Source organism: Tursiops truncatus, chromosome 3, assembly GCF_011762595.2.
Source record: "Tursiops truncatus isolate mTurTru1 chromosome 3, mTurTru1.mat.Y, whole genome shotgun sequence".
Classification (NCBI taxonomy): Eukaryota; Metazoa; Chordata; class Mammalia; order Artiodactyla; family Delphinidae; genus Tursiops; species Tursiops truncatus.
Window position 1 is genome coordinate 106,483,000 of NC_047036.1, and position 17,264 is coordinate 106,500,263.

Genomic DNA, 17,264 nt, shown 5'->3' on the forward strand with positions numbered 1-17,264 from the left:
ATTAGATGAGATCCTATGAAACCATTAAAAAGTGCCATTTTGATGAAAATTACCTAACCTGGAGAAACATACCAGGTTAATTTTTTTTTTTTAAAGAAGGCAGACTGTCAAATTGTATAATGTGAACTAATTTTTTTAAAAAGAGAAAAGAATATGTGTTTTTACACAGTTACATCTCATTCTGTGATGACAGTGTTGGGTAGAGGATGAGAGCAGGGAAGAAGGTTCAAAGAGAGGTTGACTTAGTTGCATTCGTTCGGAAGGATGCATAAAAATGGCCAAACTATTCATAGAACCTTGTATGGACCCTGCATGTCATCTGACTTAAAACAAGGTTGCTTCCCTATGCCTGAAACTACCACAGAGATAATATCCTTGTCTCCTTTAAATTTCTTAAAGCAAAGATTCTTAAACTTTCTCGATTCATAACGTCTTTAGTGTCTTAGTAATTAATTCATGGCACTCTTGGGCCAAAACAAATACCTAAACATTCATTTATTCAGTACTTAGGGCAAAGCAAAATAACTATTTAGGTCTAATAAATTAGTTGCTGTTTGAAAAAATAATGCATATAAATGGAAAGAAAAATGCTTTTATTTCATATTTAAATAACCACATGTATTAAGGAGATGTAAGTTGGGCATTGCACAGCTCCTCAAATGTTGGAATGAGATTGTGCTGAACAGGGCCAGACTAATTCCATAGTCCACCTTGACTTTTGGTTATACCTGCTTTTTATCATAGCAACCACCAAAAACCCTGTTTCTCAAAGATATGACATCATTGAAAACAATGTATCATAAACTAATATTGAAACTGAACTACCTTGACCAAGTAGTTGGTAGTGTGACAACAGATGTCACTGGGTTTACCTTGAAAATTTTAAATATCCTATGGGGACTCTGGCAATTCACTGAGGTACTATGAGGCACCTCAGTGCATAGTTTGGGAACCCAAGTTTTAGATCATTCCTTACCCCCTCTGGTTCTTGCAGTATTCTGCCTTATGGAATAGATTGCTGTCTTTTATAGCTTTTACCTTCTTGCCGTCTAGTAGCATTCTTAGTACATAATATTGCCTTGACATTGGATTGAAGAGATAAACTTATATGTTTTAGACATATTTGTAATCAGTTATTAACTGTATTCATAATTCTTACATGTTGAATGAAGCTCACAGGAAAATCAAGGTAAAGATTTAAATGTTCTAAAGAGCATTTTAAAATTTCTAATATTAAATTATTAGTAGTGAAAATAGAGATGGTCACTGGATATAAAAATGCTTTCATTAAATATTATAGTCTATATTGTTGAATATTTTATTTGTATATTATACATAATATTGACTGACTCCACTAATCCTGGTCACTGTTTTATAGGAAAAGATGGAAACAACAGGAACATTCAAACTACAGAAATTTCGGTTGGTGGAAGAAGGATTTAGTCCATTGAAAATTTCTGATCCACTTTACTTCATGGATAAGTTGAAAAAATCATACATTCCATTGACCAAAGAAATTTATGATCAGATAGTATTAGGGAAGATTAAACTTTAAGCTTTTTTATATATGGGATTTTCCTATGCTGCTTAGGAGAAGTGAAAGGGAGAGTATGTGATTCTTTAATATGAAATGGGGAGAGGGAACTGACATTAAGCCTGTGCTATATTTCCTTAACATGCAACAAGTTTTCTTTAATTAAGTACTAAATTTAATTTGTTTTAATTGATAACAAACTTTGGGCGATTATTCTTTTTACCTATTTGGGATCCAGTGCATAAGTAAATATCTGCCTTAAAGTTTTTAAATAATTAATAAGTGGTTAACAATTTAGACATCTGCTAAAAATTTACTTATTAATAATTAAATTTTCTAGTTTTGAGTAAAGGGTTAAATTTTAATCAAATATTTGATTTTTATGTGCCCTGTCCTATAACTCAATAAAACCATCTTTATTAATATGAGTTTTGAAGTTTTGTTTTGATGTTTTTAATTGTAAATATTCATTCAAAGGAAGGTAACTAACTAAATGCATGCACTCCTGTCTCCCTTATCCTAAAATCACATTAAGATGCTAGAAGAAATGTAAAAATATGAAACAACAAAGCACGAAAACTGGTAAGCCCAAAGCATTTAGGAATTTTTGGAAGATATATAAATGGGATCAAATTGATGCTAAAATCCAACAGAGCTGTAGGAACCACTAATAATACAGGGAAAGAATAGACTAGACTAGGACCCATGTGTTAACACTAAGATCAGAGGCATAAAGGCTTTGAGTGTGAACAGGTTTTTGAGTAGTTAACTGGGAAGTGTATCATAAAGATAGTGTAATAAGCACAATGGTACTTATCTCCATGTGGAAGCACCAGCCTCCAGTGTTTGCCTCAAGCCAAAAACATATAAGAGACTCTCTTACCAAAGTGAGCTAACTTCCATGGGAGGGGGTGGTGGAGTTGGACTAAGAAGCAGAGTAGGGGACAATGACGACTGCATCAGCCTAAGTGGGCCTCCATTTTCAAGTGGTTTCTGGATGTTGCCGTGGGAGCTGCAGTCGTCTCAGACCCGATCAGTGGCGGCAGCTCATGTGTGTGCTCCTGCCGTGTTCTGGATCGAGCGGCAGCGGCAAGACCTGGCAGGGTGAACCAGTGTCAGCTTGGCCTCTTCGCTCACCTGGACCCTGCCCCTGGGCTAAGTCGTCAACATGAGCGGCAACAACTTGGATGCGAATGACGAGTTTGATGAGCAGTTGTGAATGCAAGAATTGTATGGAGACACCAAGGACTGTGATACCCAGAAAGATCCCAGTGGAGAAACCAATTCTTTCAGGCAGCAGCTGACTGACACCCCGTATGAATGGGACCTGGACAAGAAGGCTTGGTTCCGCAATATCACTGAAGATTTTATTGCTACATATCAGGCCAATTATGGATTTTCTAATGATGGTGCATCTAGTTCTACTGCGAGTGTCCAAGATGTCAGTGCTAGGACTACAGAAGAACCTCTGCAAAGCAAAACTCCCAAACCCAGTTATCCCAAAAAGAGGGGAGAAAAAAGAAAGGCTGAATCAGGATGGTTTCATGTTGAAGACAGAAATACAAATGTATATGTGTCTGATATGCCTCCAGACATTACAGTGGATGAATTTATACAGCTCATATCCAAGTTGTGCATTATTATGAGAGATCTTCAAACAAGAATTTAAGGTCAAGCTTTACAAAGATAATCAAGGAAATCTTAAAGGAGATGGACTTTGCTGTTATTTGAAGAGAGAATCTGTGGATCTCGCATTAAAACTTTTGGATGAAGATGAAATTAGAGACTACAAATTACATATGGAGGTGGCAAAGTTTCAACTGAAAGGGGAATATGACACCTCAAAGAAGAAGAAGAAGTGCAAAGACTACAAGAAAAAGTTGTCTATGCAACAAAAGCCGTTGGATTGGAGACCTGAGAGAAGAGCTGGCCCAGCCTGAATACACCACGAGCAAGTTGTCATCATCAAAAATACGTTTCATCATATGGATTTTGAGGATGATCCACTGGTGCCAAACGAGATCAGAGAAGACCTTCAAGTAGAGTGTTCAAAGTTTGGACAAATTAGGAAGCTCCTTCTCTTTGATAGGCACCCTCATGGTGTGGCCTCTGTGTCCTATAGGGACCCGGAGGAAGCTGGTTATTGTATTCAAACCCTCAATGGAATGTGGTTTGGTGGCCATCAAATCACTGCCCAAGTGTGTGATGGGACCACAGATTATCAGGTGGAGGAGACCACAAGAGAAAGGGAGGAAAGGCTGAGAGGATGGGAGGCTTTCCTCAATACTCCTGAGGCCAACAGAGGCCTTCAGCTTTCAAATTCCTTCTGTGCTCCAGAAGGGTGGGGCCTTCTAGAGTTAGGCATTTTTCAGAGCACCCTGGCACATCTCAAATGAATGTTCAAGAAGCCACAACTGAAATGGCATTTGAAGAACTTATAGATGAAAAGAAGTTTGAAAAAACAGAAGATAGGGGAGAAGATGAAGAAGCTGCTTCTGAAAAAGATGCTAAAAGAAGTGGCCCTGAAAAAGAGGCTGAAGAAGGCTGTCCCCAAAAAGAATCTGAAGAGAGCTGCCTCGAAAGAGACTTGAGGAAGGCTGTCCCAAAAGAGAGCGTGAAGAAGACTTCTCCAACGGAGAGTCCAGAGAAGGCAGCCCCGAGATGTAGCATGAAGAGGGTAGTCCTAAAAAAGAGTCGAAAGAGAATGGCCCTGAATGAGAGTCCAAAAAGAAGAGACCCAAAACGGATCCTGATGAGAATGGCCTTGAGCAGGAGTCTGAGGAGGAGGCCAGCCCCCAAAAGGCAGCTGAAGACAGCAGCTCAGAACAAGGGTCTGAAGAGTGCTCAGAAAAGCAATTTGAAGATGACTCTGAAAAAGAGTTAAAAGAGAACGGCCTTGAGAAAGGTTTTGAGGAAGAGGGCTCTGAAAAGGAATTTAATGAAAACGTTTCTGAAGAAGAGTTAGAAGAAAATGACTCTGAAAAATCAGAATTCAAAGATGACAGCTCCAGGAAAGTGTTTGATGAAGAAGGCTCTGAGAAGGAATTTGACGAAGAGTCAGATGAGAAGGAAGAAACATGAAAAAGTATTTGATGATGAGTCGGATGAAAAAGAGGACAAAGAAGATACATAAGAAAAGGGGCTGGGAGATGCAAATGAAAAGAACGAAGAAGATGATGCAGATGAAAAGGTGTTTGAAGATTCAGATGGAAAAGAAGATGAGGAAGATGTAGATGTAAAGGAAGATGAAGACATAGATGAAAAGATGTTCAAAGATGAAGATTCCAACGAGAAGTTGTTTGATGACAATTCCAGTGACAAGTTGTTTGAAGATTCTGATGAGAGAGGGACTGCAGGTGGTTTAGGGAATGTTAAGGAGGAAGGGCCTCTGTCCACAGGCAGCAGCTTTGTCCTCAGTAGTGATGACGATGATGATGATGCTGTTTAATTCCTTAAACTTGCTTTGTAGGGCAATTCCTCCATCTCCATTTTGCCTCTGCTCCAGGGTAATTACTAGTAGTGTTACATGAACGTGTGCCTAGAGGTAGGATGCCATCAGATTAATGCAGTGAAATGTTCATGGCTACTTGTACTTAACAATTTTAAATATATGTGAATTGGCTGTTCAATTCAAACTTCATAGCATAATACAAGTCAACTGGATCCTTGCCCTTTGTCAAATTTGTTAAGCGCATGCAGAATAATATTTTTAAAGTATTCTGATTGAAGTTTGTGATATTCAAAAATAAAAAATAAGTTGTTAATATGAAAAAAAAAGGAAGAAGTAGAGTAGGACCCAGCAGCAAACTCCTTTGCCCATAAACCTAATTCTCTGTACAACCAGAAGGAAAGTTGACTTTGTCATGTTGCCTCCACATGCTAAAAAGTTTACTTTGGTGGGAAGAGAAGTTGCAGATAGTTCCTTTTTGTCATTGTTAGGAAAACGTGTTATAAAGTTAAAACATTTTTTAAATGTAAAGATTAACCATAAGTAGCATAGAAATAAAAGGTCACACTTTCAAATGAAAAAAAAATGAAAGAGAAATAATATCAGTTTTGCAAAAATCTGTAATTTTAAGAGAAAGAAATTTTTTAAATGAATAGAAATGGAAAAAGTTAAATAAATCTAAGGATATCCATGTTACCACTATATAAATGAGAATGGATTAATTGTCTTTATTAAAAAGTATTAAGTAAATGAAGAAATTGGCATTTAATTTTTATATTGATGATCTGGCTGTTCTTTACCTTTCCCATTAAAAAACTGTTTTGCCTTTATATTTTTAATTTAGATTAAAATGCTGTAAATCTGAATGAACTTTTTTTACTAATTCATAGCTCTTTAAAATCTCTGGAGACTAGATTGGGAGACAAGGTTGTGGAGTAGAAGGACACAAGCTCACCTCTTCTTGCAGAAACACCAAAATCAAAATTAAATGCTGAAAACCATCAACAAAAAACACTGGAGCCTACCAAAAAAAGGTACCATACATCCAAAGACAAGGAAGAAACCACAATGAGACTGTAAGAGGGGTGCAATCATGATAAAATCAAATTCCATACATGCCAGGTAGATGATCACAAACTGGAAAATAATTATACCACAGAAGTTCTCCCACAGGAGTAAAAGTTCTGAGCCACATGTCAGGCTCCCCAGCCTGGGGGTCTGGCAATTGGAGGAGGAACCCCCAGAGAATCTGGCTTTGAAGTCCAGCAGGGTTAGATCACAGGAATTCCACAGTACTGGGGGAAACAGAAACTCCACTCTTGGAGCATCCACACAGGGTCTCATATGTACCAAAACCCAGGGATAAAAGCAGTGAACTCATAAGAGACAGGGCCAGACCTACCTGGTAGTACTGGAGGGTCTCCTGTGGAGGTGGGGGGGTGGCTGTGGTTAGCTGCAGGGACAAGGACACTGGCAGCAGTAATTCTGGGGAATATTCACTGGTGTGAGCCCTCTCGGAGGCCACCATTTTCTCAACAAGACCTAGCCCAACACAATAGCCTGTAGGCTCCAGTGTTGGGACACCTCAGGCCAAACAACCAACAGGGCAAGAACACAGCCCCACCCATCAGCAGACAGGCTGCTTAAAGTGTTCCTGAGCACACAGCTGCCTGATAAACACACTCCATGACTTGGCCCTGCCGCCCACCAGAGGGATAAGACCCAACTCCACCTACCAGTGGGCAGGAACCAGTCCCTCCCAAGTGGAAGCCTGCACAAGCCTCTTAGACAGCCTCATCCACTAGGGGAAGACAAACTACAACCTTGCAGCCTGCATAACGGAAACCACAATCACAGAAAGCCAGACAAAATGAGACAGCAGAGGAATATATCCCAGATGAAGGAACAAGATAAAACTCCAGAAGAACAACTAAGTGAAGTGGAGATAGGCAATCTACTGGAAAAAGAATACAAAGTAATGATACTGAAGATGACCCAAGATCTCAGAAAAAGATAGAGGCACAGATAGAGAAAATACAAGAAATGTTTAACAAAGACCTAAAACAACTAAAGAACAAACAAACAGATGAACGATACAATAACTGAAATGGAAACTGCACTAGAAGGAATCAAAAGTAGAGTAACTGAGGCAGAAGAACGGATAAGTGAGCTGGAAGACAGAATGGGGGAATTCACTCCACGGAACAGAATAAAGCAAAAAGAATGAAAAGAAATGGAGACAGTCTAAGAGATATCTGGGATAAACACACCAACAATTGCATGATAGGGGTCCCAGAAGGAGAAGAGTGGGAGGAAGGACCTGAGAAAATATTTGAAGAGATAATAACTGAAAACTTCCCTAACATGAGAAAGGAAACAGTCACCCAAGTCCAGAGAGAGTCCCAGGCAGGATAAACCCAAGGAGGAACACACTGAAACACATAGTAATCGAACTGACAAAAAATAAAGACAAAGAAAAAATATTGAAAGCAACAAGGGAAAAGCAAAAATAACATACAAGGAACTCCCATAAGGTTATTGGCTAATTTCTCAGCAGAAACTCTGCACGCCAGAAGGGAACAGCACAATATAAAGTGATGAAGGGGTAGAGTCTACAGCCAAGAATACTCTACCCAGCAAGGCTCTCATTCAGATTTGACAGAGAAATCAAAAGCTTGACAGACAAGCAAAAGCTAAGAGAATTCAGCACCACCAGACCAGTTTCGCAACAAATACTAAAGGAAATTCTCTATGTGAAAAAGAAAAGGCCACTACTAGAAACAAGAAAATTATGAATAGAAAAGCTCTCTGGTAAAGCCAACCATACAATAAAGGTAGGAAATCATTCACACACAAATATATCAAAACAAGCAATTGTGAGATGAGGAAAGCACAACACAGGATATTGGAAATGCACTTGAAATTAAAAGATCAGCAACTGAAAACAATCTTGTTTATATATAGACGGCCACATCAAAACATCATGGTAACTACAAACTGAAAATCTGTAATGAATGCACACACACAAAATAAAAGGGAATCCAAACACAACACTAAAGTTAGTCATCAGATCACAAGAGAAGAGAACAAAAGAGGAAGGGAAGAAAAAAGACCTATAAAAACACATCCAAAACAATTAACAAAATGGCAATAAGAACATACGTATCGATAATTACCTTAAATATACATGGATTAAATGCTCCAACCAAGAGATGTAGAGTGGCTGAATGGATACAAAATATAAGACCTGTCTTATTTTGTACACTGTCTACAAGAGACCCACTTTAGATCTAGGGACACATACAAACTGAAAGTGAGGGGATGGAGAAAGGTCTTCCATGCAAATGGAAACCAAAAGAAAGCTGGAATAGCAATACTCATATCAGACAAAATAGATTTGAAAATAAAGACTGTTACAAGAGACAAAGAAGGAAATTACATAATGATCAAGGGATCAATCCAAGAAGAAGATATAACAATTGTTAATATATAGGCACCCAACATAAGAGTGCCTCAATACATAAGGCAGATACTAACAGCCATAAAAGGACAAAGTGACAGTAACACAATAATAGTGGGGGAGTATTAACACCCCAGTTAAATCAGTGGACATCTCATCCAGACAGAAAATCAATAAGGAAACACAGGCCTTAAATGACACTTTAGACCAAATGGAATTAATTGATATTTAAAGAGCATGCCATCCAAAAGCAGAATACATATTCTGCTCAAGTGCGTATGGAACATTATCCAGGATTGATCAAATGCTGGTCCACAAAGCAAGCCTCAGTAAATTTAAGAAAATTGAAATCATATCAAGCATCTTTTCCTACCATAACGCTATGAGATTAGAAATCAACTACAAGAAAAAAAAAACTGTAAAAAACACAGACACGTGGAGGCTAAACAATATGCTACTAAACAACCAATGGATCACTGAAAAAATCAAAGAGGAAATCAGTAAATACCTAGAGACAGATGAAAATGAAGGCACAATGATCAAAAACCTATGGGATGCAGCAAATCAGTTCTAAGAGGGAAGTTTATAGCAATATAGTCTTACCTCAGGAAACAAGAAAAATCTCAAATAAACAACCTAACCTTACACCTAAAGCAAATAGAGAAAGAAGAACAAACAAAAGCCATAGCTAGTAGAAGGAAAGAAATCATAAAGATCAGAGCAGAAATAAATGAAATAGAGATGAAGAAAATAATAGAAAAGAAAAATGAAACTAAAAGCTGGTTCTTTGAAAAGATAAACAAAATTGATAAACCTTTAGCCAGACTCATCAAGAGGATTCTAAGAGACTACTACAAGCAACTACATGCCAATAAAATGGACAACCTAGAAGAAATGGACAAATTCTTAGAAAGGTACAATCTTCCAAGATTGAACCATGTAGAAATAGAAAATGTGAACAGGCCAATCACAAGTACTGAAATTGAAACTGTGATTAAAAAACTTGCAACAAAAAAAAGTCCAGGACCAGATGGCTTCACAGGCAAATTCTATCAAACAATCAGAGAAGAGTCAACACATAGACTTCTGAAACTATTCCAAAAAATTGCAGAGGAGCACTCTCAAACTCGTTCTATGAGGCCACCATCACCCTGATACCAAAACCAGAAAAAGATATCACAAAAAATGAAAATTGTAGACCAATATCACTGATGAGCATAGATACAGAAACTCTGAACAAAATACTAGCAAACAGAATCCAACAACATATTAAAAGGATCATACACCATCATCAAGTGGGATGTATCCCAGGAATGCAAGGATTCTTTAATATACACAAATCAATCAATGTGATACACCATATTAACAAATTGAAGAATAAAAACCATATGATCATCTCAATAAATGCAGAAAAAGCTTTTGACAAAATTCAACACCCATTTATGGTAAAAACTCTCCTGAAAGTGGGCATAGAGGGAACCTACCTCAACATAATAAAGGCCATATACGACAAGCCCACAGCAAACATCATACTCAGTGGTGAAAAACTGAAAGCATTTCCACTAAGATCAGGAAGAAGACAAGGATGTCCACTCTCGCCACTCTTATTCAACATAGCTTTGGAAGTCCTAGCCACGGCAATCAGAGAAGGAAAAGAAATAAAAGGAATCCAAATCAGAAAAGAAGAAGTAAAACTGTCACTGTTTGCAGATGACCTGATACTATACATAGAAAATCCTAAAGATGCTACCAGAAAAGTAATAGAGCTCATGAATGAATACAGTAAAGTTGCAGGATACAAAATAAATACACAGAAATCTGTTGCATTTCTATACACTAACAACAAAAGATGAGAAAGAGAAATTAAAGAAACAATCCCATTTATTATCACATCAAAAAAATAAAATACCTAGGAATAAACCTACCTAAGGAGGCAAAAGACCTGTACTCTGAAAACTGTAAGATGCTGATGAAAGAAATAGAAGATGACAGAAACAGATGGAAAGAAATACCATGTTCTTGGATTGGAAGAATCAATATTGTGAAAGTGACTATACTACCCAAAGCAATCTACAGATGCAATGCAATCTCTATCAAATTACCAATGGCATTTTTCACAGAACTAGAACAACAACAACATAAAATCTTAAAACCTGTATGGCAACACAAAAGACCCCAAATAGCCAAAGCAATCTTGAGAAAGAAAAACAGCTGGAGGAATCAGGCTCCCTGACTTCAGACTATACTACAAAGCTACCATCATCAAAATAGTATGGTACTGGCACAAAAACAGAAATACAGATCAATGGAACAGGATAGAAAGCCCAGAAATAAACCCACACACCTATGGTCAATTAATCTACAACAAAGGAGGCAAGACTATAAAATGGAGAAAAGACAGTCTCTTCAATAAATGGTGCTGGAAAAACTGGACAGCTACATATTAAAAAATTAGAACATTCTTTAACACCATACACAAAAAATAAACACAAAATGGATTAAAGTCCTAAATGTAAGACTGAACACTCTAAAACTCTTAGAGGAAAACATAGGAATAACACTCTGACATAAATCACAGCAAGATCTTTTTTGATCCACCTCCTAGAGTAATGGAAATAAAAACAAAAATATACAAATGGGACCTAATTAAACTCAAAATCTTTTGCACAGCAAAGGAAACCATAAACAAAACGAAAATACAACCCACAGAATGGGAGGAAATATTTGCAAACAATCCGAACGACAAGGGAATAATCTCCAAAATTTACAAATAACTCATGTGGCTCAATATCACAAAAAAAACTTTGCAGAAGATCTAAATAGACTTTTCTCCAAAGATGACATACAGATGGCCAAGAGGCACATGAAAAGATGCTCAACATCACTAATTGTTAGAGAAATGCAAACCAAAATGACAATGAGATACTCCAATAAAGATGTTTAAAAAAATAAATAAGACAATGAGATATCACCTCACACCAGTCAGAATGATCATCATCAAAATGTATGCAAACAGGGCTTCCCTGGTGGCGCAGTGGTTGGGAGTCCGCCTGCCGATGCTGGGGACATGGGTTCGTGCCCCAGTTCGGGAGGATCCCACATGCTGCGGAGTGGCTGGGCCCGTGAGCCATGGCTGCTGAGCCTGCACGTCCGGAGCCTGTGCTCCGCGACAGGAGAGGCCACGGCAGTGAGAGGCCTGCGTGCCGCAAAAAAAAAAAAAAAAAAAGTCTGCAAACAATAAATGCTGGAGAGGGTGTGGAGAAAGGGACCCCTCCTACACTGTTGGTGGGAATGTAAAGTGATACAGCCAATATGGAGAACAGTATGGGGGTTCCTTAAGAAACTAAAATAGAGCTACCATATGATCCAGCAATCCCACTCCTGGGTATATATCCAGAGAAAACCATTGTTCAAAAGTATACACACACCCCAATGTTCATTGCAGCGTTTTTTACAATAGCCAAGACATGGAAGCAACCTAAATGTCCATCAACAGATGAATCAATAAAGAAGATGTGGTACTTATATACAACGGAATATTAGCCATTAAGAAGAATGAAATAGTGCCATTTGCAGCAACATGGATGAACCTGGAGATTATCATACTAAGTATATCAGACAGAGAAAGACAAATATCATATGATACCATTTATATGCGGAATCTAAAAAAAATGATACAAATTGAACTTATTTACAAAACAGAAACAGACTTACAAATTTAGACAACAAATTTATGGTTATGGGAGGGGAGATTGGGCATTTTGGGTTGACTTGTACACACTGCTATGTTTAAAATAGATAACCAACAGGGACCTACTGTACAGCACAGGTTTGAGGGTTTGAGGGTTATTTTTGAAAGCAATCTTGGCAATAGACATAAAATTTTTTCAGTATACCAGAAGCTCAGCAAACCTCAAACTGGAAAAATACAAAGAAAACCATACCTAGGCACATTATGATCACACTGCTGGAAACTACAGATAAAGAGAAATTCTTGACAGTAGTTAGAGAATAAAAGAGCATGTTACCTTAAAAATAATAATAAAGGACTTCCCTGGTGGCACAGTGGTTAAGAATTCTCCTGCCAATGCAGGGGACATGGGTTTGATCCCTGGTCTGGGAAGATCCCACATGCCATGGAGCAACGAAACCCGTGCACCACAGCTACTGAGCCTGCACTCTAGAGCCTGCGAGCCACAACTACTGAGCCCACATGCCACAACTACTAAAGCCCATGCACCTAGAGCCCGTGCTCCACAACAAGAGAAGTCACTGCAATGAGCAGTCACCACAATGAGAAGCTTGTGCACCACAACGAAGAGTAGCCCCCTCTCTCTGCACCTAGAGAAAGCCCATGCGCAACAGCGAAGACTCAACACAGCCAAAACTAAAGAAATAAAAATTTAAAAAAAAAATAGAATAAACCACCAGTTTGAATTATGACTGACTTCTCATTGAAACTATGAAAGACAGAAGAAAATGGAATAATATTTTTAAAATGATAAATAACTGAAGCCAGAATTCTATATGCTGGAAATGTATTCTTTAAGGATGAAAATGAAATAAAAGAAGTTTCAGATTAAAAAATTTATAGCCAGGAATCATGTATTAGAAGAAATACGACGGTAGCTTCTATAGACCAAGGAAAAATAAGAGCAAGTAGAAACTCCTGTCCTCAGGAAGGAATGGAGAATATTGAAAATGGTTAATATGTGGGTAAATATAAAAGATTATGTTATTTCTTTGTTTTAAAAATATTATTTCTTTGTTTAAAGGGTAATTTGTAATACTGTTTTGGAGGCTTATACTCTGTGTAGATGTAATGCAAATAATAATTATAGCATAGAGAATGTGAAATTCAATGGAAAAATTATAGGTGTCTATGAAGCACTGGGGAAAGAAATCTTAAGATTCATTACAAATTAGGAAACTGTAACTTAAAATAAGGATGAGATACTTTTTACCAATGAGATTTGAACAATTAAGAAGATTGGATCTGTCTAGCTCTGGCAACATACTAAAAATAGAACTCTTATAGGCATTGTTGGTGGACCTATAAGTGGGTTCAACTTTCTGGAGGATAGTACCTATCAGAATATAAAATGCATGTAACTTTGACCCAACAATTCTACTTTTAGGAATAAAAAGTTAGTGAGCCAGTATTTATGTCAGATTATATTCAGTTCAGGGCAACATTATTAATTGAAGACAACTTAAAATATAGAAAAGTAAAATAAATATTGGTAGAATCCATATTTTGTGTTGCTCTGCAATGATTCCAAAGAGTGACTGAAAAGTCAGCATGTACTGACATGGAATAATTTCCATGTTATATCAGTAAGAATGGAGGTTATTTATTTAAAGGGTATTTATCATTCGTTAAAAATACATTGAGAAGTATAAATATTTACAAGGACAGTTTCAGATAGTCTAATTAATTAAGTATAGAATTGGATGGGGAATGGGTGGGTTTTTACTCTTTACCCTCTGTGTCATTTGAAGTGAAAACTGCCATACACTGCTTATGTATGCTTTTAAGAAAATTTTAAAGTTAAGTGTCTTGGCATCTTTAAGGAAAGCATAAGACAGATAGCAGAGAATTGAATTAGGTGTTATTACAGGGGGGAATTTAAGATACTCAACCTTTCTCAGTAGAAATAATTTTTAGGTTGTCATTTTCTCTCTCAATAAAATTCACTTCTCTGTAGATTGTACCACTTCTTGACATATTTAAGATGAATTAAGACAGTTCAAGAGAAGAGGAAAAAGCATCTGATATTTTTTTATAAACTTCATACATGAGTGTTCTCTTCTTGAGGAAGAACGCTGGCTGTTAATTCTGTCTACATATCAGTAAATTTGTAAGTAAAATTTTTAATGTGTAACAAAAATCAAGTTTGAACCACATTCTTGATGATCTTTCATTGTTTGTTACATCTGCATTTTTACTAGTGAAAGGATTTATTATCGAGACTGTGGTTTTCAGACCAGAAAGCTCTGGGCAATGTCTTCACCAAATTAAAAGTCAAAGTTAAAATGCAGTACTAAAGCTGTCTATGGAGTTTACTAACCTCTTGCAGTGCTTTCATTGTCTTTTCCTTAGTCAGAATTTTGGGCTCTTGATTTAATCTGACATTTAGTCTATGTAAACTATTTGACTCACATCCTTCTGGAGACAGGGGCATAGCTGTATGATAACCATACAGCTGTGTACTCTGTCACATTTCAGCAGTGAGGTGAGAGAGTGAAAGTATGATTGCGTTTCTCAGTCAACACAACCTGACCTTGTGAAGAGTGATGCTTCCTCCTCTTCATCAGACTACTGCAGGAAGCTCTTATTGCCACAGTCCCCAGCCTCCAACAAGAGACATGGTTCTCAAGGCCAGAGTGAGTAACAATCATTTTTACATCTTTTAATATGCAGATTCTCAGGTGCTACGCAGCTCTACTGAATCAGAAACTCTGTTGGATGTAGGTCCTGGGAACTTGCATTTTAACAACTCCCCTGAGATTCTGAGATCTGGCTATGTACTGTGTTCCATTTCTTTATTCTCATTCTCTAGCTCTCTCTGCTGCCCAGAGTTCCCTCTAGGCCCTCTTAGAACCCAGATCTGTGCATACCAAATCCCCTGTAAACCCTCAGTGTCTTATCAAACCCATCCTTCCAACTATTTGCCTTATTGGAAATGTAGCTTTCCCTGGAGGGTACCATTTTCCCTTTTGATCCACTAAAGTGGAGGTTGTAAATACTCATATACCCCAAATGTTGTGGTCCAGAGGTTATGCTCTGTGTACCTCATGGTCCCTTCTGGACTATTATGATTCCTGGTCCTGTGAGGACCCTGAAATCTTGCTATAACATCCTCATGTTTTGGTACAGCCACCTCATCCTCTGAAAACTTCATCAAAGGGCTCACAGCCTTCTTCTCTCTCTAATTCGTGTCATCAGTCAATCCCAATCTTCATTAAACCAATTTGTTTCTCATGTTTTCTTCACCATATAATACTTCCTCATGCTTTCCCAATCTTCCATTCCTCATCCACACCACTCCATTCAGCTGATAGCTCCCCTCACACTTAATTGAGAATACATAAGTCACCATATGGGAACACCATCGTTTTCATAGCATTCAAAAAATGTAAGTCTATATGCCAATTACTTTCATTTTTCTAGCCATGAAATGAATGTTCCTTTTACTATCAAAAGCCATTCTTATTATATATGTTCTGGAACTCATCTTCTCTGCCCCACTTAAGAATTCTTCCTGATTATCTCCCTTTCTCCTCTGAATTTAACCTCTCCTCTCTATTTGATTATTTTCCTCAGTATATAAGTATGTTCTGTTATTTTCCATATTTAAAAAGACTTCCCTTTTCTAGAATTAGACAAGGTGATTTTAAAGTATGTGTGGAAAAATATCTAAGATAATTTTGAAAAAAGAAGAACCATGAGGGCTAATGAGTCATATCTCATATTAAAACATATTATAAGGGCTTCCCTGATGGCGCAGTGGTTAAGAATCTGCCTACCAATGCAGGGGACATGGGTTCAATCCCTTGTCCAGGAAGATCCCACATGCCATGGAGCAACTAAGCCCATGTGCCACAGTTACTGAGCCTGTGCTCTAGAGCCCGTGAGCCACAACTACTGAAGCCAGTGAGCCACAACTACTGAAGCCAATGAGCCACAACTACTGAAGCCCACACACCTAGAGCCCGTGCTCCACAACGAGAGAAGCCACCACAATGAGAAGCCCTCGCGCAGCAACAAAGACCCAATGCAGCCAAAAATAAATAAATTAATTTTAAAAATAAATAAAACATATTATAAACTCTCAGCAATTAAAGCAGTGTGTCCCTGGTTCATGAATAGACAGGTAGGCCAATGGAAAATGATCAAAAGTTTGAAACAAAGACAAGAATTTAGTACACAGTATGACAGCAATAGGACAAAGATGAAACTTTAAATAAATCTTCTTGAAACAACAAGATTGCCATCTGGAAAAGATAAATTCATACCACACACTGTATATGAGGATAACCTCTAAGCACTTAAAATATTTAAATGTGAAACACTGAAAGAAAATATGGACCAATTCCTTTATAACACTGGAGAGGCAAAGGCCTTTCCAAATATAACTCAAAATTTGCAAATCAAAATGGAAAGATAAAGATATTTGACTATATAAAAGGAAGAACAGGAAAGAGAAGAGACTGAAAGGGGTGGGAGAGAGTGGGGAGGAAACATGAAAGAGAGAAGAAGAGAAGGAGGAGAAAGAGGAGGCGGAGAAAGAAAAAAAAGAAAAGAAAACGAGAAATTTCTGCCTGGGAAAAAAACACCACAAAATCAAATGACAAATGAAAAACTGGGGAAATATCTGCAACTTGTATCACAGATACGAGATAATCTCTTAAATAAAGATCTCTTAGAAAAGATAAGTAACACAGTAAAAAAAAACAAAAAACAAAAACAAAGGTTATGAACATAAGCAGTTCAGAGAAAATAAGTGTGTAAAAAATGTTCAACCTTATTCATAATAAGGGAAACATGTACTGGAAATACACTTTGCTTCTATTTTTCACTTATCACATTGGCAAAATTCAAAAGTTTCACAACAGTTGGCAAGGGAATAAGGAAGCAGGCCCTCATATATTGCCAATGCAAGTGTAAAGTTATATAACCCCATAGAAATCAGTTTAGCAATATCTATTAACATTTTAAAACATGTATCTTTGGTCTGGTGATCTCATTTCTGGGAATTTATTCAGACAGATGCACCTGGCTGTATGCAGAAAGAAATATTTACAAGGTCATTGACTTG

The 17,264-nt window shown here is 37.4% G+C and overlaps 1 protein-coding gene and 1 pseudogene across 6 annotated transcripts in view; both read left to right on the forward strand.

Annotated features, from left to right (window-relative positions):
• SLC27A6 (solute carrier family 27 member 6) overlaps positions 1 to 1,962 on the forward strand; it is a 64,158-nt gene extending 62,196 nt beyond the window's left edge. For all 6 annotated transcript variants that reach the window (XM_019924351.3, XM_019924350.3, XM_019924348.3 and 3 more), the window contains one exon: positions 1,379 to 1,962. In XM_019924351.3, coding sequence (XP_019779910.1) covers positions 1,379 to 1,555 — 177 coding nt within the window. In that variant the 3' untranslated portion in view covers positions 1,556 to 1,962. The remainder of the gene's footprint in view (positions 1 to 1,378) is intronic.
• A 740-nt stretch (positions 1,963 to 2,702) lies between these two features.
• On the forward strand, positions 2,703 to 16,760 carry LOC141278319 (17S U2 SnRNP complex component HTATSF1 pseudogene; annotated as a pseudogene).
• The last annotated feature ends 504 nt before the right edge of the window (positions 16,761 to 17,264 follow it).